The sequence below is a fragment of the Psammomys obesus genome, unplaced genomic scaffold (assembly GCF_907164565.1).
Source record: "Psammomys obesus unplaced genomic scaffold, mPsaObe1.curated_primary_1811, whole genome shotgun sequence".
Lineage (NCBI taxonomy): Eukaryota > Metazoa > Chordata > Mammalia > Rodentia > Muridae > Psammomys > Psammomys obesus.
The window spans coordinates 17856674-17884394 of record NW_026585797.1 but is presented as its reverse complement, the minus strand read 5'-3'; the positions used below and the strand labels follow the sequence as shown (position 1 = coordinate 17884394).

The window sequence follows — 27721 nt, the reverse complement described above, 5'->3', positions numbered from 1 at the left end:
TGAGCTGACTGAAAGCAGTGCAAAACAACCATCAACTCAGAGAGCAAAGGAATAAGAAAAGAAGTACTTACTGGGTCCTAGACCTATTGAAAAAGCAGCAACATAAACAAGCAAGCTGGCCAAGGACAGCCATTTGTAAGCAGCTGGGACTACGGCGGGGTCTGTGACCATCTGGTGTTCATTTTGGCTCAGTCTGGCATTTGGTAAAGGGGTGAAGGTCATCTCCCCTTTGGGCTCCATGCCATTTCCCATGGGCCTAAATGAGCCCCTGCTGGGGGGAGTGACTCCTTTAAAGCGCTCCCTGGGACTGCTGTTGGTAATCGACAGGTTTCCTGTTGCGTAGAGCACGGGCTCAGGCAGGGACTGGTTAAGAGGACTATAGCTTCTGCAGATATTGGTGAAATTCATGTTGACATTGAGATTCACAATGCCCATGGTCAACAGTGAAGCAGCCATAATGGACGAGCCAACGCACAGAAAGGTTTTGCTGCCAACCCGGTCCACGAGGAGGGTTGCTGGGATGGTGCTAACCACCTTGACCACTCCAACCCCAGTGGAGGCGAGGCTAGCTGCCTCGTTGCTCTGGAAGCCAACAGACTTCAAGACAGTTGATGCATAGAACAGTATGTTTGGCTGGCCAGTGGTCTGTACAAAAAACACCAGAGTCAGACCTATCATGATTCGGGTCCTCATGTTGTCCTTGGAGCGAAACAGATCCCAGAAACTATATTGATACTCATCTTTCAGGGAAGATTTGATCAAAGTCAGTTCTTCCGTGGTGTCAGAGATAACTCTTAACTTCCTGAGAACTTTGTCAGCAGCCTCCTCTTGCCCTTTCATCACCAGAAACCGTGGACTTGGTGGAAGAAAGTACATTGCAATTGCTTGCAAAACCCCCAGGGGAATCACAAGACCAAACATATATTTCCAACCACTGGAGACATTGGCAAATGCATAATTGGAAATGTAGGCAAAAAGGATACCAATAACAATCATCAGCTCATTCAGGGACACGAGAAGGCCTCTTCGGTGTTGCGGTGCAATCTCGGCAATGTACACACAAGTGGCAATGGAAGACAGGGAAATGGAAACCCCGATAGCAATGCGTCCCACGATAAGAACCGTGTAGGACAAACTCATTATCAACACCAAGCTTCCGAGTCCTAGGAGACAGGACGACAGGATGATGGTGAGCCTTCTCCCGTACCTGTCTATCAGCACGCCTCCAGTGAGCGAGGCGACGAGAGCCCCAATGAGGAGGGAGCTCACAACCATTTCCTGCTTGTGGCAGGTCAGGGCTAATAGGGTTCTGATCTGAAGAAGAGCTCCAGAGATGATTCCAAGTTCATAACCCACCAGGAGGCCGCTGACGGCTGCGGTGACAGACGTCAGGAAAGTAAACATGCTGCAACCTGCAAGCAGAAGACAGAAACAGCGAAATCACATCCAAGTGCAGAATTCTCCTTGAGTAAGACTTTCATAATGTTGGCTTAAGACAGACATGCACACAACCATGTAAAAAAATTATATATATATATATATATAATTATATATCATTATAACACACGCACTGTGGTAGAATAAGACTGTAGCCAAAAAAATAGTTAACAGCAAGAAAAATCAGTTTTTCTTTGTTGTTTAGGAGATGAATCATGGAGCGCTTATGAAGTCTGGCTTCCTTCTGGCTAGGATGTTGGTGGAGTTTTTGGTGAAGAGTAAGCAGCTGTGCAAGAAAAGCATCTGGCAGATGATAAAGACTGAACAAATAAGGTGACTAGTTAGTGCTTGCCTCCAGCATTGGATTAGATGTCCAGATAGCCTGGTTGTCCTAGCCCAACCCAGTTCTTTAAAGGCAAACCTCTGAGGGCAGGTAGGAGGGCGGGGCCTTCTAGAAGAAGGTGTAGGTTCCTGGTTGCCTGGAGCCCCACAGAAACCAGCCTCCAAGTCTCTTGCCTTCATTCCTCGTTGATTACCATCAGGCTGCACTTGGCTTTTGTAACTGCTCATAGGAGTCTTTGAACGAGGAGTAGAGGTGAGAAAAAGGTGTTATAAATGACTGAACAAAGTCAAGGCTATGTTAAAAATAAGGTTGGGAGAAAGCAACCCACAGAGTCAGTTGCTCATGAGAGGAAGGCAGAATGCTACAGAGGGGAACAAAGGGGAACTGAAATTTTTCTTTTTAATGTAAAACCTTAGGAAAAAGAGGAAAAGTAAACAGTTATTTTTCAGTAATGAATATGAAGATATATGGATATATGTATCACATTACAAGTTACATATATACAATATGTACATGTCTGTATATATATGTATACCTATATATGTATTTTGTGGCTTGTAATGTGACATTGTTGGCCTGGGGAAGAAATATAATATAATTAATATAAATAGCATATTTACATTATAATTAATATGTCAATGGATTAATTTATTAATAATATAGTATAGATAGTATGTTTATCTTAATTTTATATTATATATTATATATGCTATTATATATGCTATATATAATATATATTATATATTATGTTATAGTGGCAGCCATTTCTAGGACAGGACAGGGAAGTTCTTGCCATGTCTCAGGAACAGTGAGAAGAACAGCACACAGTGTGTGTAGCACAACATGCGCCTCCCAGTGGGGAAGGGTGGAGCAAGAGCTTGGATAGGAACAGAGGAGGTCACGGTGACGCCTTTCTTTGCGTTCCACGTACAATGGCTACCCACCACTCAGTAAGTCAGAGAGCAGGGCACCACGGCTTTCCTCTTTGGGGGGTACAATTGCTTTGGTAGAGAGACTAGGTCTTCAAGGGTCAAGACAGGATCCTTGAGTGCTCAGGTGGAGCTGGAGACAAGTAAAGGAAATCTTCCTGTCAAGCCAACAAAGTGCCCATGACTGTCTCATGAGCTGGAGGTAAACCAAGCAAGGAAGTTGGTACCTCGACCGGCACTTGGGTTGAGCATTTGAGCGGGCGCTTCCACAACACTCGGTACACATAGGCATGTTCATATAGACTGCCTGGTGCAATATGCCCTTCCAGGAGAGGTCAGGATCAGAACTCCTGTGTGTGGTGACAAGAGACATGCCCATCAGAAGCCTCGTTTGGGATTCACTGAAATGTTTTCCTTGTTTCCCCTGTAGGATAAAAATGTCCGGGAGGGAAACTGAGTATCTGTAGATCTGAAGCGCCTGGGACAGGTCAAGACTGGAGAGATATAGCAAACTCGGTGTTTAAAGCCAGGGGAATTCGTGAGATCACTTAGGCAGACAGAATGGAGGAAAAGAAGCAGGGCTAAGACTGGGACCATGGGACCTCCCGTATGAAGGCCTGGAACAAATGTGGAAAAGCAGAAAACTGAGCTGCATGGGCTGGAAACAAGCACATTGGCACAGCCGTCACGGGCTGAGGTAAGGCCTTTTAACTGGTTTGTTTTGATTGTGAGCACAATGCCATTTTAAAATGTGATGCAGAAGACAGGCAAGGGCTCACTCACCTTTAATCCCAGCACTTGAGAGGCAGAGGCAGGCGGATCTCTGTGAGTTTGATGCCAGCCTGGTCTACCTAGCCAGGGCTCTGTAGAGAAACCCTGTCTCAAAACCAAACCAAAACAAAAAGCCTAAGCATCTCTCCTGAAATTAAGGTAATCTAGTCAGTTCACATCCCCACTAGCCAAGGTTTTTGCATCTCTCCTGAAATTAAGGTAATCTAGTCAGTTCACATCCCCACTAGCCAAGGTTTTCTCTGTCACCAGGAATTTAGTGGCATTTGTGACGATTTAAGTGGACGATTTAAAAACAAATAAATAAACTGAAGCAGCTGTTGTAAGTCAATTGGTTCAGTCCCTTAATGCATAAAAACAGAGTTTGGTGCACAGGCCTGTGACCCTGGCACTCTGGAGGTGTAAGCAAGGTGATCAAGGGCAACCTTGACTGCACAGAGAATTCAAAGCCCTCCTGGGCTAGGAGACAATATGTCTGTAAATCAATAAATAAAGCCACAAACAGGAAGATAGATGAGTGAAGAAGAATAAAATAATCATGCTGGGTGTGGTGGCACACTCCTTGATCCCAGCACTCAGGTTGGTAGAGGCAGGCGGATCAACGTGAGTTCGAGGCCAGCCTGGTCTACAAAGCAAGTCCAGGACAGCCAAGGCTACACAGAGAAACCCTGTCTTGAAAAATCTAAAAACAAAAACAAAAAATAATAATAATAAAATAGAATAATCCCCATCAAATAAAACAAAGTTAACTTATAAGGATTAAACCATTAGATTAAAAAGGAATCAGCAATTCATCTAATCAGAAAATAACTATTAAGCACCTTTAGCAGGCACTTTTCTAGGTACCAAAATACACACAAATTCACACACACACTCACAGAGAATGAAATAAAATATAGTTTTTGCCTTCAACAAGTTTAACCATCTGGTGACATTTATATTATTTAGTATGATTGTCTTGTTTTAGTTTCTACAAAAGGACCTCATCTCTTAAAGAACCATGTCCTCAGTTTCCACACAAACCTTCTTTTTTCCAGATGGTCTTAAACAGTCCCCTCAGCAAAGAAAATCAGGTGAAACCATCACAATTGGATAAGAATAGTGTTCTTTCTGTGTACACACACACACACACGCACACACGCACACACACGTACCATGGACGAGACAACCTTTGGGAGTCAGTCCTCTCCTGCCGCCATGAGAACTGAGGATCAAGCTCAGGTGTTTAGGTCCAGCCCTTTCACCTGCTGAGCTATCCTGCCGGCCCAAGAACACTGCAGTTGCCACACTTCCTTTGCCACTACCCACTCTGCCTATGCTTGCTGTGTGGACTTGTGTGTGCATGTGTTCGTCCATTGGTAACTGGAACCTGGGATTGTGACTGATGCAACTGGCAGTTCTTGAGAGTTGAATGGAGGCTGCCTGAGGGAGGCAGCCACACAGTGGCAAGTGCAGCCAGGGAGTTAAGGATGTAGTGAAACTGGCAACTGAGCAGCTTAGGAAGCAGATGACTGCCCCCGCCACCTCCCGCTTCCTCGCCCGCCCTTTGGGCAGATGGGAGACAGTGCTTTCCTACAAGGCGGACCTTAGTGCTGGGACTTACGACAACTGAAGTCCAGTTAACCCTGGGGCTGTCCCATTGGGTTTTAAATTCTAGTTCAGTGTATGATGCTTCCCAATGGCCACCTGTATTCCTCAAGAGCTGCTTTTTTATACAAAAGTCATAAAGAAAGATATAGAGTGGCCCTTTCTTGGGTCTACTTTTTGCTTAGTGATGATGATAGAAGCAAAACGTTATCCTATAGATGCCAGGAAGTTGACATAACTTTTGCAAGAAATCTGGCAGTGCACAGAACACAATAGGACGTAGTCTGAGGCCATAGCAGGAGACAATAATGTGCGTGTGTTGAAACACAGATGGAAGAGTTTGGGGCAGCAGGATAGTCTGAAGAGCAGTAGCCTAGAGCAGAGAAGAGCACTCAAAATTAATGTAAAAAGAAAACCTCAGCAACAACAAAAAACCATTCCCTGATGTCAAGTCAAAAGCTTGCTTCCAGCATCTCAACAGCATTTGGTCATGACCTGGATTCCAGCTTCCATCCCTTCACATTGCTGTTCCCCACAAGAGTGCCACCGGGAATTCTCCACTTTCTAAGCCGCAACAAGCAGAAATGGAAGCTGTCAGCTACCCACAGGCTGTTGGGTGATGCTTGTGCCTGTGTCTGAAGGCTACCTTGCTGGGAGGCTCACACCTGCTTCAGAAAAATCCTGGTGCCTTTTGATATAGTGAGGACTCCTTGCCAAGGAGATATGAAGATGTAACCCCAGTCAAGAGGTTGTACCAAAGGAGCCCCAAGACCCACAGAGGCCAGAAGACAGCAGCACCGGCTGTCACAGCAGTAACCGCACTGTCCATACTCACAGCAAGTCACCTGAAACCAGGCCTGTACCCCATACTCAATACAAGATATCCATTTTCCACCATATTTGAGTTTCTGACTGCTTTCTTCTTCCTTTTCTTCCCCAGATGCCAATCCTGGCGTATGTACATAATGGGCACACAATAGATACTTGCCGCCTCACTAAATCCCACAGTGGGCTGAAAAGCATGCACACACAGGTTTCCTTGGCGGACAGCCAGGTAATTATACAGCTTGACCAACTATGAAAGCTTCTCAGATTTAAAGAACCCTCCTCCGTGTATTGTTCGAGAATAACTCGCAGTTGGCCCCTCAAGCGGCCTGACCACTGTGTTCACCCGGGTGCCTTTGATCCCAGCTCATCTTTCAACGGCCACCTCAAGTGCCACCACCCCAGGGAAGACCGCTTCAGTGCTGCCGTTACCCTGCTTGGCTGCATCCTGCTGGCTCGGTTCAGACTCTGAGCAAAGGGTGATTTCAGAGGGCCTGCCCCTCGGGAGGCACTGGTCCCTGGACCTGCTCATCTTCACTTTTAGGTTGAAAGTTATCTTGGAGGCCAAGCCCGGTTCTCCACCCTTCTCTGTTCTCACGGCTAATCTGTTGCACCTGGCAAGAGAATCAGTGTTTGTTGAGATTGCGACTAGAAACAGCGCTGCAGAGTGCTCTTCCTCTGGCCTCTCCTTCCCACAGCTGTGTTACACACTGCTGGGGAGCAGAACTCTGTAATTACATACGTGCTTGCTGTTCAAATAGTCTGCATTTCCAAAACGTTTGTCTTGCGCATACCTGTGTTTTGATAAAATGAGCTTTGTGTAGAGCCTGCTCTGTGTGCCTGCCCACCTGCTCACACTCAGGGTTTCCAGTTCCCTTCCAGGATCCGGGCTTGCAAGCTCTACATCACTCTCCAAGCCCCAAATTCTCTGGCCCAGTTATCCATCATGTACTGTTTTCAGAAACTCTGCGTTTCAGAAACGTCTGCGTTCTTTCCCAGACTGTACGGCTCTTCGTGCTACGCCACACCCCACCAACCATCAGTGTTTTTCATCTTCTCTCTCAGCTCCAAGGAACCTTGTTCATCCTGAGGGCATAGCTCAGACACCTCCACCTCTTCAAAACCTCCCAGACTTCCCCTCTTTGGTTGAGTTAACCTTGTATCTGCAGCTTATAGTTTATCGTCATGTGTGTGTGGCCTTAGGCCAGGAGCACCAGGACATCAAGAGGGCACACGGCATGCGCATACTCAGTAGAGGCTCCAGGATCCCTCATAACGGAGGGAGTCTGGCTGAGCCAGAAGACTGAAGTACACGAATTCCCAGAGACGGAGTGTATACAAACATTTAGAGGCTACATCCCATGGGGAGCTGTAGCATGGAGTTCCCAGCTTCTCAAATGCTGCTTTTTGGCCCTGTGATATGTGTGGCGGCCCTGTGGTGGTAAATATTCGGCTCCTAACTCCTATAGGCCTACTCCTGACCTGCATCTCTAATTGTCCCTTGAGCACACAGGGAAACTCACAGCAATTGAAGCCTGACCTCCCTCAACACCTGCCAATGTTTGACTTTTCCAGGAAGAAGGGTAGGAACATTGCTAACTCTCATTCTTCCAGTCCCAGGTTTGACCTAGTGGAACCTTCACCAGCATACTTTCCTGAAACGAATATTCTCCCTAGTCTATTGGCAAAAGAGGTACAAACTGGGGATTGTATCTCATCATTTGCCTACATTTGGCTTTGCTGTGTTACTGTCCCTTTTTGTGTGTCTGCAAGAATAACTTCCTTTCTTTTTCCTTCCTTCTTCTCTTCCCCCTCCCCATCTTCTTTCTTTTCCTTCCTTTTTAGATTCTTCCTACAGCTTTCATTAGAATAAGCCCAGATGTTTGCTTCTAAAATTTCAAAGCAGTAGCCTGGGCATCGTGTCACACGTCTGTAAATCCCAGCACTCAGGGAGGCTGAGGCAGGCTGATCTCTGTGAGTTCGAGGCCAGCCTTTCTACAAAGTGAGTCCAGGACAGCCAAGGTTACACAGAGAAATCCTGTCCCAAAAAACAAAACAAAAACTTCCAGGTAGTTGTAGAAACCTTTTGCTCAGAAAAATATTTTTCTACTTTGTCATATTTAGTCATATTACTTATATGCTAATTATATTTGTTCTTATTCTTTTCCATATCTATTTTTATGTCCCTTTTACTTATTCTCTTTAATAGTTTCTCCTGGTCACCCGCCACACCACAGATTCAGAAAAATCAAACTCTTGTGTGGTTCCATCGTCTCTGCTCTCTACAGGTCTTATGATGGCTGACTCTAACCTTGGTTCTTGCTGACGCTGATGTCAATGAGAGAGAATGCTGATATTTCGGAGTGAGGGTTTTTTCTCTCTTTCTGTTTTTCTTTTTCATATTTTAAAGATAGGGTCTCACACAGCCGAGGCCGGCTTCAGACTTAGTACGTAGCTAAGGATACTGAACTACTGGACCCTCTTGCTTCCATGCATCGAGTGTTGGTGTTACAGGCACGCATCACCACACTCAGCTCTTGGGGGGAGCTTTGGTGTGAGAAAGTTTTTACACAAGCCTGATCCAGACCTTGTGTTTCTTCCTGGCTTTCTCGGGAGACTGACCCTTCAATCTCTTCCTGGGTTTCTGGTTTGGTAGGAGATTTTTTCCCCCTCTCACATGCACTCCCAACATTGTGACCTTTTAATCCTCACAACTGGCCAGACTAAGGGAGGGCCTCAACCTTGGGCCTCCAGCCTCTACCATAAATAAATAAATAAACAAACACAGCAAGTAAGCAAGCCTGCCTTGGGTGTTTAGTTATGGCTAAACTACAGCAGCTTAATGCAGACATTGTGTTATTTTTTTCACGATCCATTGTTTACAAGTTACTTTGAGAACAAAAGTAGCTTTCTGAAATTTATGTTTCTGGTAAAAAAATGAAAAATTAAAAAAAAGAAACTTATTCTTTTATATTTGGAATGCGTTGGAATTTTTCTGAGTTCTTTTTTTATTCATGAGCCAGTTATGATATTTTTTATCACAAGAACCCCAAGACCTGAAAACCTGGAGCTTAACACATGAAAGGGTTTACTTCAGTTTCAAATGTAATCAATGAAGAGGCCTCTGTTGGGTTTGGTGTCCAGAGATTCCCTTTGCCTTCCACTGCCTTCCCTCTCTGACTATCTTAATGACTATCTTAACACTCTCCCTCCCGGGCCCAGACTTGTGAAGTCCTGGAAATCATAGCCCTGAAGTGCAGAAAGAGAAGTAATGACAGAGCCCTGTAGGAGCTATGAAGCAGATGCTTGACCTTTGGAGAAGGCAGCCCTGTGGAGCTACCCTCTTCTTCCTCTTCTACATCTACCAAACGGAGAAACATAGTGGGACCACATGGGAGCTACCCTCCTCCAAACAGAGACACCCAGTAGGGTCACATGGAAGCTACCATCCTCCAAACAGAGATACACAGTGGGGCCACATGGGAGTGACCCTTCTCCAAATGGAGACACAGTAGGGCCACATGGGAGCCATCCTCCTCCAAAAGGAGACGCACAGTGGGACCTCACGGGAGTTTAACATGCTACTCCCTGATCTTGGTATTAGTGCAGCATCTTCATCTATTCAGAGCTGCATCTAACTCACTAACAACTGTTTCTGGTTTTCAATGCTACTGCCATTTTGCATGTGTTTGTATGTCTACATAGAGGTTTTCAATAGAAGGCTAGGAGGAACTTAGTCAAAAGAAATGCCACAGCCATCCTGCCTAGCCACCTCTGGTGTTTCTAGAGAGACCTTTTCAGCATGTGTGAGCTGTGTTGATCCATGGATGTCCATACTGTCTCATAACAAATTACCATGACTATTTAACAGATTAAAAAAAATTTTTTAGAAGTGTAACATATATTTTGTTTTACAAATTTTCAAATGTATAAGCCTAGGGTGGAATTTGTTTAACTTACGTACATAGTAGTTGCCTTCTGTCACTGTATTTTCTAATTAATAAACATAAAACCACAAAAAAAAATTGTGAGGATTTTAAGTTGTATCTTTACTTAAAAATGGTTGAAAAATCACCCTCTTGTGGGCTTTGCTGCTGTTGTCTTGTTTTTGTTTTTTGAGAAGGGGTTCTCAGGTAGCCTGGACTAACCTTGAACTTGCTCTGTAGGCAAGGATAACCTTGAACTCCTGGTATTCTTGCCTTCGTGTCCCACTTGTTTCTGGGATTATGAAAGTGCACCCCATTTGACTCCCTTTGTAGTCTGTAAATCCTTAAATAGGGCAACGAGGCAGGGAGAATTTAAATAATATTGTAGATCCTATAATGGGGGTGATTTTAGAGAGAGCTCTCTAGTAACATGTAGGCCTGATAGTCACGTGGGCATTAAGAGAGCTGCACACAGGGAATTCTGCCAATGGACAGACAGACAGAGGCGCCAGGGAGACAAGGGGACAAAAGACCCTTCCTTCATATGATAAGAAAAAATTTGGACAGAGAAGTAGGAAAGCATTCCTAAGGAAGGGCTAAAAGTACACGACAGAGGAGCAATGGAAGAAACTCTAGGATTTGTTGTAAACTTGCAGGGACAAGGTTGGGAAGAGAAGCCGAGGGCGCATTTTGGTGAGGGATCTGAAGACTTTAGAAAAGTGAGTCTACAATGAATTCCCTGCGGAAGTCAGGACAAGAGGCTTTAGAATATGCATACAGAACCGCCTCCCGAGCCCATCAGTAAATGTGGAGGAGCCTTCGTGGTGTGGGTGGTATGGCCGGGACTCAAAAATTGGGAGGAGGGGCCTACAGTGTTCTTACAAGACCCAAGTCCTGGCGCAGTGGGGAGCGAGAACCCAGGGAAAACAGAAAGCTGGGGCATTGACAGTCAGAACCTTCACAGGACATGCAGAGACTTTGAGCCTGGGGGCGGGAGCAAGGTAGGGGCCAGGAGAAGTGCGCATCCAGCAGCGGGAGGCTGAGCCTAGTTTCCTTCCCGCTGAAGGCTGGGGAATTTGCAGTCTGGAGGGAGGCTTCCCAGGAGCTGCTCTCATGCTGCCTGCGCAGCCAGCTCCCCTGCAGGCCCTGCACGCAGCTTCACCGTCCCGCCCCACCCCCGGGGTCCCCTTCCCCACTCCACACCTGCTGCTCCCATCAAACTGAAATCCTTGCCATTCCCCAGGAGTGCCGTCCTCTTCTCCAGTTTTCTGTGTCACTTACTGTCTCCAGAGAAATGTTAGTTGGCCTCAGTGCTCGGTTCTACTTTTTTAAATGTATGCACGGATGTAGGTGCATGTGTGTGTGTGTGTGTGTGTTAGGATGTGTGGTTGTGTGTGCATGTGAATGTATTTGTGACTGTGTGTGTGTGTACATGTAGGCCAGAGGTTGACATCAAGTGTCTTCATCATTGTTTTGTAAGACATGACTCATTCTTTCAAGGCTCTGGACCAGGGCCTTGGACCTAGTCATTCTTTAAATAATTATTTAACAGAGCAACTAATAGACCCATGTGACAACATACAATACACAGTCCCTCTTACTTAAGAAAAAATTAAGAACACGGAAAGACAGCTGGGGGATGGGCCTGGTTCATGCCTTTAATCCCAGCACTCAGGAGGTAGAGCCAGGTGGATCTCTGTGAGTTCGAGGCCAGCCTGGTGGAAATGGAGTAAAGAAAAGCTTTTTTCAGGGAAAGAAAAGCTTAAGTCCAGGTGTGGTGGTGTGCACCTTTAACCCCAAACAATGAAGGTAAAATTAGTTTGTAGAAAGAAGCACCACATTTGAAAGTGATGTTTAATTGAGTGGCAGAAACAGTAATGAATCAGAGAAAGACTTGACAGAATAGGATACCCCCAACTCTCACTAGACCAGAGGGGAAAGGGAAGCTACTTAAAGGAGCAGCACAGAGAATGAGAGAGAGGAGGCTGTTTTACCTGGAGAGTTTTACAGAGAGAGGTTGAATGAGAGAACAAGCTAGACACAGGTGAAGACGGAAGGAGCCAGAAGATTAGAAAAGATTGCTGGAGTTAGTTTGAGGCCTAGCAGAGCAATTCAGGGGCCAAGAGAGAAGCCAGACTGAATAAGTCAGCTGAGAGAAGAGTTTGAGCCAGAACAGCTGGATTGAACCAGCCAGCCCAGAGCTCAGTAGGAACGAGAAAGGGCGAGTTTTTTCAGCAGTAAGTCTCAGAGGCTGAAAACATTCTAGGCCTAAATTAAATTTGTAAGGAGGCTAGAAGCTTCCAGGACAGGTTAGCAGGAGGAGGCAGTAAGCCTACGAGACAACAATTACCTCAGGAGAATAAAAGTTCCTTTTACACACAGGTGATCAGCGACAGTAGGCAGTGAATGACTGCAGTTATATCGATTTTTATCTTTTGGATGAGCTGGTAAAGATCTATAGGCAGGCGTACTTTGCCGGATTCTTTCTCAGCTTGAAGCATCCTACACTGTCTCTCGTATAGTAGCTGCTCAGAACATTTCTGAATGCAGATCCTCTTTTGTTGACCCAACAAGCCCTTCTTTATTCACCCTGATGGTGCCCTGAACCATCACGTGTACCATGAGGAACCCTGTCTTGGTCACAGAGGGCAGACAAGGCTCATCTCGATGGTCAGTACCTTGGTGACTCCGTGAGCACCAGGACACCCTGGTGGTGAGCCTGGTGCTGTATACACAGCATCTCTGATACAGATTCGAGTGTACAGAGAGAGAGGCATAGTTCCTACCTCTTAGGAGCTATGCAGAACTTTCCAAGTGCTGCCAATCAGCTTGGAGCTCTGATGAGAAAAAAACATATGGCATTTCTATATTTATAATATCATTTATGGCTAACCCTAACCGCATGCTTGGGACAGAGGGAGGGTTGTAAGAGCAGGTGCTTGTAGACACCACCAGAAGACAACTCCAGGTAGCCTCCTCAGAAACGCCCTTTGAGACGGAGTCTCATTGGCCTAGACTGGCTGGCTAACAAACCCCAGAGACCTTCCACCTCCCCAGTGCTGGGACTGCAAATGCATGCTACAGTGCCTGGCATTTCTACATGGATGCCGGGAATTTAGCCTGAGGCCTCATTTCCTCAGCCTGTGAACTTATAATTTCACAGAAAAAAAAAAAAAAAGTTACCATGAACCTAAGGGAATTCGATAAAATAGAATGCAACCAAGCCCTTAAGTGGGTTTAATCCTAAACTCTGGATTTGGCAAGACAGGAAGCTGAAAAAGTGCTGGCCTTATGATTGGTCAAGACTGGGGATTCCATGGTTGGAGTTTCCGTGTTCCACTTACTCTGCCTTTGAATGTGGAGCAGGACGCTTTGCCTCTCTGTACCAGGTACTGGGGCTGAGGAGCAAAGGCACCGTCTGGAATCAAGATGCCTGATTAGTCAGTCAGTGGCTAGATTTTGGCAAAATCAGCAAGACTTACACTTCCTGTTTCTCTGTGACCTCGGCTAAACTATTAAAGAATATTATTCAGTTCATAGTGCTGGGACCGAGGATGGGTGGAGGGTGGCTGTTCAGTGGTTGAATATACGTGCTGAGTGTCAGCTGTCCATTGCTGTTTCTGATCCTGTATAAGGGGAGGTTAGCCTTACTCCAGGGGGTCATTATGAAGCATTGGCCCATGATACTCATTCCACAGGGGCCTTTTTAATCTTAATTGATAAGGAAACTACACCTGCTGGAGCCTCAAGATTCAGCTAGTAATTTATGGTAAATGCAGCCGCATTGACTCACCAAGATGCAGCCAGCCAAACCTACACTATAGGAAACTACAGGCGTAAACCGTTTGATATTCGATTTACTCAACAACTAACAAGAGCGAGCATGACAAAAAGACAGAGACAGAGAGACATACACACATACACACACAGATACAGAGGTAGAGACAGAGACAGAGGAAGAGAGAGAAACACCACACAAGAGATAGTGGGCACAAAATCCAATCACAAAGTATGGGCATTACATGGGTCGTCATTGAAATAAAGCGCACTTATTAAACTATCAAAAAAAAAAGGTAAAATCTTGAAATAGCTTCTTATGTGATATCCCAGGAAATAAAATAATTTCATAAATTTGTGAATTCCCTTCTTTTTAAAACCCACATCCCTGGATAATGGAATTGCATCATTAAAAACAAAACAAAACAAAACAAAACATTCTTTCTATGTTTTTTCCTTGTGGGTTTCTACAGTTTAGTTCCCACTGGAAATCAAATATTTTATTAGCGTGGGAATGCTCTCTCTCCATATAAATTGATCCTAATTACACCCCCCCCCATTCTTAAAAAGTCTTACACATGTGAAGCTAAGATGCTATTTCAAGCAGGCTTCCAAATTAGCTTGCCTTTTAGCTCCTAACTCCAAGGTCCATAAAAGTGAGGAAGCACTGTATATGAAGCTAGAGGGACATTACCTACAGCCTGGGGCAGTGTTAATAGATGACACACAAGCTTCTCAAGAAACTTCTACTTCTGAGGGCATCACAGTTGAAGTTTGACGTTAAATTGCATTTGTTTATTAACAGAAGGAAATTCCTTACACTGGGCTCAGTGGTGCATGCCTATAATCCCAGCATTCAGGGAGGCAGAGGCAGGTGGATCTCTATAAGTTTAAGGCCAGCCTGGTCTACTAAGTGAGTCCAGGACAGCCAAGGCTACCCAGAGAAACCCTGTCTAGAAAAAACAAAACAAAAAACAAACAAAAAATTTTTATAAGTCCAATAAAGTTTCTCCCTTACACTTTGATAGAATTTTATAAAACAAGTCATTGTTCAAATATAATGGAACCTGCTGGCATTAGAATGATGTGATAAGTTACTTCAGTCCTGTTGCTTTTGTACAAAGTTCGCAAATAATTAGTATGTCACTGAGACATAGCCATTTAGCAAATGTACAAATGAATGTGCTATAATGTAGAAAGGAAAGCCAGTGAACGAAACAAACCTTAAGAAATGGGAACAGCTCATAGAAATTTATGATTTACGACACTGGTCATTTGATTCCACTTCAGCTGAGAAGTATTTTGAGAGCATTCAGTGTCTGGGACTGAAACTGCAATTGGATATTTTTTTTTTTTAAGGACTTCAAGATGAGAAATTGTCCTCATTTGGAATTTTTGCAGAGTCCTCAGGGAAGAGCGAAGGAGCTAGCAACTCTCCCCTTCCTCACGCCCAAATCTTGGTGCTCTTTAAGTCATTTGGTAATTCATTGTTCTGGGAAAGACTGTTCACAAAGGAAAACTGAAATAGTGTGTTCCAAATGCTCACCTTCAGAATCTCATAAACCCAGTTCTTGCTCATACAATTCCAGGTAAAGAGCTGCTTCACTCAGCCCAGCTGTGGAGGCCCATTGCTTACTGATGGCGGAATGTGTGGTGCTCACAAGGTTTTAACGGGGATGCTAAATAGTAGTACTTGGGCTCCTCTTACTGAGCAAATTCTCCCTATGAACCCCTCTTTCCCAGGCTACTTTTGAAAGAAAATTAAAACCTCAAAGATCTAAAGCTGATTGTCAGGATCAGCTGATTCCCAAGGAGCAGGCCAGTCACAGTGTTTGCTCAGGCTGCTCCGTGATATTCTGAGTGCTACTTCCACCAGCTCGAGGAAAGAGCAAGAACACTGAGAAGGGTCCTGTGGAAAAAATCATGAAGAGTATTTTCCCAAGCTCACCTTAGAGTCCTGTCACTTACCACCGAGCATGCTCCTGGAACCTGCTGCTTCAGCTACTGTGGCAAGTCTGGCAGAGAGGAGGGCAGTGTTGGAAATATTTAACACCTGGGATGGGGCCTGGGCCTACCGGAAGAAACCCTGGTTATAAAAGCCAGTTCTAGCATACAGGTGTAGGTTGGCAAAGTCTCAGGCCAGCAGAGGTGGGCCCCAGGGCTTGGCTGGCTGTTCTAGCCCTAGCTATGGCCGTGTCTGCCAACTCCCTGCCACAGCCTGAGAGCCTGATGTGTCTGTTCCTGTGGCTGTAGTTGGTCCAGGATCTGTGGCTAAGGGACAACCTGTCTGCGTTCTCTCTGGGTGACAGTGTGTTCTTAACTCTCCCTAAGTGTTCCCTTTTTGGCAGGACAAATCCAGCATTGCCCTTCTAGGAGTTCCCCTAGGAACCATTTTTCTCAAGCTTTACATCTAAGCAAAGTCCTAAGTTAGAACTCTGGCATGATTTCTAACTGATGTTAAATGTCCAGAACCAAAGAGGTGTTGGCTGGGCCCAAAGGGAGATGTTTACCTTTAAAGCCGGTCTTACTATCATACAGGAAGCTTCTGTTTTAGAAATCAGTGTCTCCAAATCCTGTCATTTCCTTGCTGTCAGCCATCCATTTGTTAAATGCGTGGTTTTAAGATTCAGTAATTTTGTCACTTCAAAAAGATTATCACATTTATTTATGTGTAGTGTGTGTGCTTGTGGGCATTCCGTAATTTTTGCCTGAGATAACAGACCTGTTATTAAAATCTTCTTGAAATCAAATCTCTATCATTGGGCCTTAGTGCCTGTCCTGACTTCCCCTCCCTGGGAGTGCGTTTGTTCCCCACAAGTTTTCTCCATGAAGTCTCACTCAAGAAAGCCAGACCGGCTGTCTTCAGAGGCTCCAGATTAGACTAAGCCTGAAGGGACATCCAGGACAGTCTTATTTACCTTCATACACTATCTCAGCACTCACAGCTTTACAACCTCAAAGAACAAGTCCTCAGGGTACTCCGATTAGTGGAAGTATTTTGAAGTCCCCAGCTTTGATGTCTTCAGAGGGATGACCAGCAAGCCTTCCAGGAGGGCCTGTGAGGCCAGTTCTGAGTAATTTCTTCAGCGCTAAGAACCTGGACTCGGGCAACAAATACTGCTCTTAACTTCTGACCTTTTTAGGCAGAAGAGAGATGAAGACCAGCGATGGTGGGGCAAAGGAGGATTCCAGAACTCTCTCTGGCCAGGAGTTTGGATGTCAAAATGGGGAAAGCATGCGAGCTGAGGACGAAGGAACAGTTATCAAAGCTCCCAGCTGGGAAATCTCCACAGTTAGTCCCATACCAGGGCCTGGCAACTACCAACCTCCTGGCTCCAAGTCCCTCTTTCACCCGGCGAGAGGTGTTCTGGCTGCCTAGATTCTTCCTTCACCTCTCTCCGCCAGCAGCTTTAGGTATCAGGATTTGAAACTGAACTTGACCCTCCTTCAGAAGGTCAACTAGAATGTGTCCGTGAACACTGTAAATTTTACTATCAGCACAGTCACTTTGAGTCCTAGCTTCTTGGCAAAATAATGATGTTCGTTACCTTCCATTCACGGAGACAAAGCTCCCTTTCTAATTAAAGAGTCAAGCAAGGAAGACCTGCCAAAATGCTTTGCTCCTGTGCAGGAGTTTAGGTGTGCGGGTGGGAGGAGCTGACAGTTTGTGGTCAGCCTTCTGGTTGTTTGCCTTTTCAGTATCTCACATGGTTTAATCAATTATCTTAGCTTGGGATAAATAGTTTATTCCCCTTTTCTCCTGATTTTTTTTTCCACCTAGAAATATAGAAAGACTTTAAATGCAGAAACATGCATATTTTAAATATTCTGAATTTCCTGGATAAAAGAAATTATGTAAGTTTGGAATACAAAGAGGCCCAAAGGAATGCTTGGCAAATGCTGTTTCAATGAGCATCAATATCTTGATTAAAAAGAACTAAAATATAATCCCAGTATTAGAGGAGAAGATATTAAATGACCTCCTAAAACCATATAGCATGACTCTATAACACACTTATACATATATGTGCAGGATTGCTTTGAGGGGTCAAGAGATACTTGAGTCAATTTAGGGACATCTAAAAGGTTTGTATTCATCTAAGCATTAACTGTGACAAAGCTGTAGCCATCTGAGATGCTAATGAAAACTTCAGGGTTTTTTTTTTCTTCTACATAATTAAGGTTCATTTGGATTAAATTTGATAGACTGTATGAGGTACTCACCGTTCCGTTACAGTCATATAAGCAGTGGTACTTTACACTGAATTCTGTATGTATGTTCAAGCTTTATGAGTATCTCTATATACTACCTTCCACGGGGATAATTGTGAATGAGTACAATATAAGGTATCAAGGTATACTGTGCTTTCAAATCTACCTTAAAGTTCTCTCTGTGTGTGTGTGTGTGTGTGTGTGTGTGTGTGTGTGTGTGTGTGTGTGAAGACAGGGCCTCACTATATCATCCAGGTTGGTCTGAACCCTCCTGCTTCCTTCTGTATTCTGACATTACAGGTAGGTGGTAAAAATTAGTTAGTTTCTAATGGTTGTTGCAGAAGCCATGCTGGGCAGTTACTTTTTCTCTTCTTTGTGACACTGTGACACAAAGATGCCATTTAATTAACCGTTAGCTTGTCAGCACCACCTCAGTGCTCTGCTCTCTCCTGAGGCTCATTTTCTCAGGAATCTATAGATAAGACCTCTCTAACCCCAATCTGATTCCCCTTGCCTGCTCTTAATAGCATTTCCAGTCAGCCCTCAAGGCCTTGGGGAAAGAGAGAGGCCAAAGATGGCCCCAGGTGTCCATTCCTGACAAGACCTGGGAAAGAAAGAGCAGGCTAAGCCTGGAGCAAGGCAGGAAAGGAGCTGGTGTCTACATTCCTGAGGTGGGACCACTTCACCTCCACTTGAGGCTTTGTCGATCCCGTGCCCAGATCAGGCAAACCCACAGATTCAACATCCTGTGTAGCCCCATTCCCAGATGAAAGGCAATGAATGACTTCGGTGTGGCTGAGCACTGGTTGACTATTTGTGACATTCCAGTAGGCAGCTTGGGAAAGGAATGTATGACGAAATGAATATATGATGAAAGTAGTAACCGCAGAAGGGAGAGGGCCGTTTGTGTTTGGTACGTCATAACTCAATTAGCATATAGTCCCTGGCAAACTGGATGAGTAGAAAGAGGCACCAAGAAACAAATATCAAACAAGCAAATAAACAAACAAACGAAAGACTAGGGGTGTGTGTTTGGGCATTATAAATGTGGAAGCAAAGACAGGCATCTAGGTTAGCACAGATAGTGCGATGAAAACTACCGAAGTTCTCTTTGGGAAGGAAAAAGTGACTCAATGACTCTCTTTTTGAAAGTCCTCCAGGAAAGCAGGGACGAGCAGAGAAGGAGTTTTGTGGGGGCACGGAATAATTCATAACGTCCACTTGCCGCACACCGTCCATTTGCGACAAAAACCGAGAAAGTGTGTGCTCGCAAAGGAGGCTCTGACCCACCTTTCCAAGCAGGAAGAACGGGTGCATTGCGTTACGACGTAAAGCAGACTGATGGAGCCCGTCCATCTCAGCAGCAAGAAGGTAACTCACGTTTCAACACGTGAAGTCCCAAGGAGACTTCAGTTCTGACATGGACAGCTCTGGGTCACCCCGCGTCGCACCGAACCCCGTGTTCTCCACGCACCCGGCCGGCGCGCCCCAGGGTTGCGCGCGCACCCGCACTCCCCCACACACGGACACGCACGGTCCCCAGGGGCTGGCGGGGACGGCTGTCCCCCTCGAGCGGTCACCCGAGCCGGCCCCGCGGTCTCACTTTACCTCCCGCGCAGGCAGGATGCCGGCCGCCGCTGGCTCCACAGCTGCCGTCTGTCTCCGCCTCTCTCCCGTTCAGTTTCAACAGACTGGGGCCCTCTGTGTTTTCAACAGGTACCATGGTCACGTAGGGCTCACAGCTTCTCCCCCGCCAGCAGACCACCCCGACCTACCGCGCTGACAGCAGTGGTCACCGTCCCCATGGGCAGCATGCTAAAGAAGGGTGGGAGGGGCTGGGGCGGGGAGGGGGGGTTCCCTTCGGGCAGAGCCCGTGTGATTTGTAACCAACTTTGTTTCTATTTCCGAAGGCTTTGCCCTTTTCGGTGACACAGGCTGTTGCTATTCCAAGCAGCCTATCACAGGCAGGGGGAGGGCCGTGTCTCCAGGATTGTTTTGCCTTTAGATGCGAGTTTGGAAGCAAAAGGTTAAAAGACTTGGGGACTCAAAGGCAGTTGTTTGGCCACCGGCTAGGGCTAGCTCTTGTGTTCCCGCAATTTGAAAAGCAGCTTAGAAAAAAGAAGCACACAGATTTAAATGCAAGTCTGCAAGCCGAGAGTGGGGAGCAAGTGCCCACAGATGGTATCAGTTAATTCGCAGGAGAGGAACACTTTATGCAAAGACATAGCTGAAGGGAGAGTGTATTAATTTTTCTTTTGCTAGCAAGCCTGTTACCCTAAAAGCCATGACACTCACCAGCTTAAACAAAGCGTGGGAAGTGTTTGTTTCAACGGGATTTGGGTCTAGGTAAATGCCTTGCATAGCTTTCTCTCTAGGGCTGTGGGAAGAAAGAAGGCCTGTTCCCAACTCCAAACGCATTGGTTCTTTAGACACCTCCTAGCCTGAGTTTAGAGCAAAGTCATCCTTTTGAAACAGAGGTTGTTCTGTCGGGTTGCATGTTGGCTTGGCTGGCAGGAGGATACTAGCTATTCAGAGCAGGCTTGAGCTGTTGTAACATGAAACAAATCAGGGCACCAAAGGGAGGGGTGCTTTACTGGTTTGTGAATGTGTGCTTACATAAACAGTCAAACAGACCGACGATATTTTACCATCCTTTCTGTACTTAGCAAATCATAGCCACTGAGAAACCCCTGGCATCATTATTGTAAGACAAATTATGCTAGATACAGCTAGATAGAGCTTGTGAGAGAAAATGGGAACCAAAGAAACTTGTTTAAGTTCTTCAGAACAGGGTGTGGGTCAGTGGTTAGAGCGCCTGCCTACATACACACAAGGTTCTGGGTTCGGAGCCTGGGATCTGCAACAAACAAACAAACAAGCAAACAAACAAACACACCCAGTGCACTCAAACTCTTCAAAGCCAGTCAGGAGCCAAGAAGCCCAACACTGATTCTCCTGCAGCCTGACATTCCAGCCCTGTCTAACACTATTTAGTTCCTCTTGACCATAAGAGAGGCCGTGAAACAGATTCTCGTCTTAGCTGTTCCTCCGCTAGGGGAAGGTCTGTACTTGTCTAGGCAATGACCTGTTTTTGCTTGTTTTCCACACTTTGGGTCATAACCAGGGTTTTCGTTAGTATCATTTGTGCCTATCTTTCCTCATCAATAGGCATTTTTGCATTATTGTTTAGGAAAGACAGGGACAAATGGGAAGAAATTCAACTAGCATTCATTATAGCTAAATTACTGTTCGACCAGTGTTGATTATACACCTGCTGTATATATGCTGGTCGTACTGAGAAGGTGCCCTGCACAACACCCACAACTCACCACGGGTGGAAGCTCAGAGAAAATGAATGTTATCAAGACCAAAGAACTCGTAATGCCAAATGGCCGAAGAAACTGCCATTGTTTGTTCCTAGGTGCGTTACAGGCACGCCGGTGTGTATCTGAGAGGCACATGTATTCATTATTTTATCATACTCTCTTGCCGGGAAACTGTGATGAACTTCGTGTGGGGCGGATGGACAAATGCTTTCTTTTATGACACCTCCACACGCGCACACACACACACCTATGTTAGCAGGAAGTATTGGATTGTTTGCTGGGGCAGCTGAGTAGACAAACCCAGTTCTAGGACACCTTATTGTGCTTGTAAGTGGTTCAGTGATCCTTGTTCAGTTCTCTGTAGCTCCACTGTTCACAGACTCTGTAGGCATAGACCTGGAGTCAAGAAGAATAAGGAAACAACGTGACTGACCACATTGCCTCCTGGCAGCTGACTCTTGTTTCTTGTCTCCCTGTTGGCCTGACAAAGGCCACTGGCTATCTCAAGCTCTGACCTGTGCTCACTTTGTTCTCTTACATCAAAGTTGACTCCCAGGGTAGCGCCAGGGAAGCTGGTTCTTTAACCTTGTCCTGCCTTTCTGCCTTTTCACTTCTCTTCCCCCAAAGCAGGTAATCAAGACCAGGATTCTGGTATACCCAAGATTAATCATAGGAGCTAGAGCCCTTCCTCAAAGCAGGCAATAAAACCTGTGTCACCTTCCCGTTTTCCCTTGAAGCAGGGTCTCATTTGGTCCTCAGAAGGAATGCTGCTCAGACAGCCAGGAATCTGAACCCACTGGTCTTACTGACTTCCTGTTTTAGTTGTTACCATTAGACTCCGCCCTTGACGGCTCATTTGCATTTCCACATGGCTGTCCCTTTCAGTCTTCGATGAACCCAAGAATGAGAACAGTTTTCCACCAGTCTTGGGAGCTTTATTTCTGGAGGTTCCTACACCCCACAGAAGTTTAGCTAAATGAATGTGCAGTATTTTCTTGGTTTAGCCGGTCTTTTGTCATGGTTGTTTCGGCAATGACTATCATGACAGGTGAGAAAAGTTAATCCATACTTCTGCCCCTACAGTTACCAGACTGATCCCTGTAAATCTAACAAGCTTCTCATCACTAGAATGTGAACCTCAAGAGGGCAGGAAGCTGTAAATTTCTGTACATTCATCTCTCCCCATGTTTCTAGCTTCTGGGAAAACACCAGCCATGCTGTGCATGCTCAACACGTATCTGTCACCTCCATGAGTGATTACTATTAGAGCTCTCAGTGAGCCAAATGACTAAAACATCAAAACCTATATTATGATTGCCTGTGACATTTTGTCCCCAGCTCAGCTTTCCCTTCAGGAGAAACATCAATGTGGGATGCCCCAATGGCATCTGAACCATTGATGCCAACATTAAAAGCTATACTTCCACTCAGAGGCTATGTAATCAGCCACCAGCAGGTCATTGCTACTATCACCAAGAAGTCTGCTACACTCCACTTCAGACCTCTGTCCATAGGCAGTACTGCCAAACCTTCAAACACCGTGATCTATGAAATGACAACATCGTACACTGGATGCGTTACTTTGTGATATGTAATGGCCTCCATTTTGCAGAAATCAAGACTCAAAACTGCCAGACAGGCCCAAGATCAAAAGACATTTTCCAACGTCTGATTACGTAAACTCGAAATCACACAGGAAATCCTATAGTTTGCATTACTTTGTTACTGTTTGTCTGGTCACCTGTTTACCTAATGTTTATCCCCCATCTATTGAAATATATTATTGTTACAGTTACAGTGAGGGTAAATGCCTTCTATGCAGTATAACTAACTAGAGGTCTGCCCTCTTTAGGGTTCTCCTTTCAGTAAAGTCTCACATACAGTGTTGAACACAAGGCCTAAGAAAGCCATTATCCACATTCCAGAAAACACGCAGAGCACGACCTCAGTTACATCACAGAATGCAACCAGGCCAGAGTCCTGGAACTCTCCCATGTCAGTTCTGAGCAAATCCCAAGCCTAGCCTCCACAAGCTTCCAGTTGTTTGTTTGCTCTCAGTGTTTGTCCAGTAAATCGTCTGCACGTGTTCTGAATACTCTACAAGTGAAGCGTGCGGGTGGACTCTGCGCAGAGCTTCTTTCACTGTGCTTAACTTGAGATTCATGGTGTTTGCTGTACACTAATCTGTCTGCTCTCTTTATCACTGTATAGCAAGAGCAGATACACCGACTTGTTCCTTTCCTATTACGATTATGGACACCTGGGCTGTCCATACTGAGTGTTCCCATCGCTTTCATATCATAAATAAAGCTCTGATGAGGACAAGGAATTTTGCAGAACACAGCATCTCAATGCACAGCAGTCCGAGCCTGTTTGATCTCAAACCCGCGCCTGCCTTTGTATCCTGCTGCTTCCCTGTAGTGCAGCGCTATGTTTACGTGCGCATATCTGGAGGTTCCAACCTAAACGGGGTGATTGCAGTATAAACACGAACGAGAAATATGATCTTTAGACCAAGAAGAAGTCCAGATACAAATCCGATGCTTGCTTAGTCATAGGCCAATTAATACCCACCCTGCTAGAATTGTTTGTAAAAATATTCATTTTCTTACTTGCTTAAGCTCTCTGAGTAATTCTGCTTTCTAAATGATTTCCCGTTTGTTTGATTTTGAATTAGGCTCTTGCAATGTAGCTGTCTGGACAAAAAAAAAAAAAAAAAAAAAAAAAAAAAAAAAAAATATATATATATATATATATATATATATATATATATATATATATATTATTTTGCAGAATAGGTAAAGGTGATTTATGTGGAGAAAAAAAAAGGTCACTTCTGGAGGTTAGGGTAGTGCTTTCCTCAGAGGAGATGTGATGGAATGTTCTAGAATGGGCATGTTCTTTGGCAATCCTTATGCCTAGGCATTGTAGGCATTTTCCTCCACACCTGGCTGCTGTGTGGTGAGTGTCTTTCATATGTTTAGAGTATTATTATGATTCATAGCATATTGTTTAAAGTTTCTTAAATTACAAAGTGAGCATAGTTGAATTTATTATATGATTACTGTACTTAATATTATATATTAATCATTAAATATAAGACAATGAAGCAGTGCAAGAAAATGTTGACACTGTTACTTTAAGAGGAAAATCAGTAGAAGATTACATACTCAATATTTTAACACAAGCCTTCAAAAATATACATGTATATATTGCCCCAAACTATAAGGAAACTTGGAAAAATTAAAATAAAATATAATTGATATGTTGGGCTGGCAAATAATATATAAAAAGTATTGTCTTAAAATTGTTTTAGGGATGGGACTACAGCTTAGTGGTAGATACTTTTATTATTACAGGGGACTGGATTGAGACCCTCAGCACCACACACACACACACACACACACACACACACACACACACAATAGAAAGAAACATACAGGAAATGTGAGGCACCATGAAAAGACCAAACCTTCAAATCATAGTAATAGATGAGGAAGAAGAATCCCAAAGTCGACAGCATAGACAAGATGTTCAACAAGACCATAGAGAATAACTTTTCTAGACTTAGGAAAGGCATACCCATACAGATACAAGAAGACAAATACACAAGACCAGGAAAAAGTCCCCATGGCATATAATAGTTAAAACACTAAGTATACAGAACAAAGAAAGTGTATTGAAAGCTGCAAGAGAAAAAACACAAGTCACATATACAAGAAAACCATTAGAATAACAGCTGATTTCTCATTGGAAACTCTGAAAGCAAGAAGAACCCAGAGCAACACATTCTGAGTCCTAAAAGGCCATAAAGGTCAAATATATCCAGCAAAACTATCCACCATAGTTGAAAAGAAAAAAACTTTCCTCAATAGAAACAGCTTTAAAATTTTTATATATCCAACAAGAAAACCTAAGAAAATGTGGGAAGCCATATTGCAAGCTACAAAGAGGAACAAAGACAGCCAAGAGACTGTAGAAAGAAATACAAAGCTATAATTACTAAAGATGAATAGAATAGAAAATATTAAAAATATATATGTGTGTACACACACACACACACACACTACTGAATTTAAAGACACAAGGTAACATCAACCCTTTATAGTAAGTTATTTCAATACCTTATTTCCTTCAATAGACAGGTCATCTAGACAAAAATAATAATATAAAAATGAAACAGAAAAAATATTAGAATTAAATAGCATCATACATCAACGGACCAAACGGGTATCTCCAGAATAACCCAAAGAACACACATTCTCCTCAGAAGCACTAAGGAGCTTCTCTAAGACAGACTGCATCCTGGGACACAAAACTTAAAAAGATTGAAATAACTCCATGTATCCTATCTCACCACAATTAAATTGACAGCAGACAAATCTCTAGAAAATACACAAATTCATGGAGATTAAGCAACTCATAACTGCATGCTGAACGTTTCAAAGAAGAAATCAAGAAGAAAATTTAAAAATCGTAGAATTACACGAAAATAAAAACACAACAAAAGAATCTGGGACACACTGACAGCACCCCTACAGGGAAATTTATGGTCCTAATCACCCACCAAAGAGCACACATACAAGATTTAATGACTCAACAATTTGGAAGCAAGAAAAATACAAATCCAAACCAAGTTGATGGCAAGAAATAACAAAAATCAGAGCAGAAATTGATGAACTAGAAACAAAGAAAATAGTATGAGTCAACAAATTTAAGACCTGGTTCTTTAAGAAGATAAACAATATTGACAGACCCTTAGCCTAACTAACTAAAAGAGAGAAATCAAATTAACAGAATCAGAAAATAACAACAACAACAACAGGGAGATATTATAAGAAACATCAAAGAAATTAAAAATACTATAAGGGAATACTTTCAAACCTGTCTACCATTAAGTTGGAAATATAAAATAAATGACTTAACGATACAACTCAAAAATTTGGAAAACCTAAAGGATATGAATGACTTTCTAGATTCATCCAAACTACCAAAATTAGAACAAAAAGAAGCCAACCTTCTTAACAGACTCATAACAAATTAAAACAAAACAAAACAAAAAAACATTCAACTAAGAAAAAAAAAAAAGTCCAGGGCTAGATGGATTCACAGCAGAATTCTACAGACTTTCAAAGAAGATATATAGCCAATTTTTCTTAAACTATGAAAGAAAGAAGAAAAGAAAGAGAAGAAACACTGCTAAACTTCTTTTATGAAGCCAGTTTCACTCTAATACCAAAACCAAATAAAGACAACAATGAAGGAAAGAAACAAGCAAGCAAGCAAACAAACAAACAAATAACCAAGTTGACTTTATCCCTGAAGTGTAGGGGTGGCTAAACATATGCAAGTAAGTAAATGTAATAAATCACATAAATGTACTTAAAAACAAAGATCACATGGTCATCTCAATAGAGCAGAAAAAGCCTTTGACAAATACCCAACCACACTTCCATGATAAAAATCCTAGAGAATATAGGACAAGAGGGAACACCTCAACATGATAAAAACTATGTATGAGTAACCCACAGCCAACAACATCCTAAATGGAGAGAAACCTGAAGCTTTTCCCACTGAAGCTATTCCCACTGGTCAATATCCCCACTCCTTTTCAATATTAGATCCAAAGCATAAAAAAAAAAACAAATAGAAAAAGAAGAAACCAAACTATTGCTATTTTCAGATGACATAGTATTACTCATCAGAGATCCCAAAAATTCTACCAGAAACTTCTAGAAATGATAAACAGTGTGGCAGGATATGAATCAAGTTGCACAAATCAATAGCTTTTTTATACACCAACAAGCATACAGAGAAAGATTAAAACCCCCAATTCAAAACCCCCATCTCATTCTTCACAGAAATAGAAAAAAGAGGCCATGGACATACTCCCATTCACTGGACTTGAGACCTGCTCGACAAGAAGGAAGTCACGCCTGGTCCCGGAAATCCGGACAGTTACACAGGGCTGGTGAAGTCCTGGGTCTTGGAGGAAAACCTACAACCACCACTTTACTAAACAAAGCATCGTCCCAAACTACACTCTAAACACTTGCCTTCTGCCCACAGATAACTGTATCCTCAGCCCTCATCAGGAACACTTCTCTTTGCAACAGATGGAGACCATTCCCGAAAGCCACAACCAGTCAAAATGCAAAGTTGTGGAGCCCGGTCCCAACAGATACATCTACTAAACAATTCCAGCACCCCAGGCTCAGGGATCACTGTGGAAGAGGAGCCAGAAAGATTGTAAAAGCCTGAAGAACAGGGAGTTCACTGTGAGATGGTGTCTCCTAGGAGTGTCAGAAGCTACAGCCATAAAATCTCACCAGCATGACCACTTAAACATGAGATGAACAAGGACAACTAGGCATGTTGATGTGGGTGAGAGAAGGCCCAGAAGGCCTCAACCCACAAAGAACTACAGATGACTGGAAGGCTCAGGAGAGTCTTCCTCAGGAAACGGCACATTGATTGGTTATCCATCACCAACTGGTCCACCCTGAAAACATATATACAAGCAATTCTGTGGACCTAGCAGGTTCTATTCACAAATGTGTGTATGTGTGT

General features: G+C 43.9%; 1 protein-coding gene across 1 annotated transcript in view; it reads right to left on the bottom strand.

Annotated features, from left to right (window-relative positions):
- Slc2a12 (solute carrier family 2 member 12) overlaps window positions 1–19593 on the bottom strand; it is a 50458-nt gene extending 30865 nt beyond the window's left edge. Inside the window, exons 1-2 of the mRNA XM_055599365.1 lie at window positions 19434–19593; window positions 72–1412 (exon numbers count right to left, since the gene is read on the bottom strand). Coding sequence (XP_055455340.1) covers window positions 72–1412; window positions 19434–19548 — 1456 coding nt within the window. The 5' untranslated portion in view covers window positions 19549–19593. The remainder of the gene's footprint in view (window positions 1–71; window positions 1413–19433) is intronic.
- Window positions 19594–27721: the final 8128 nt, after the last annotated feature.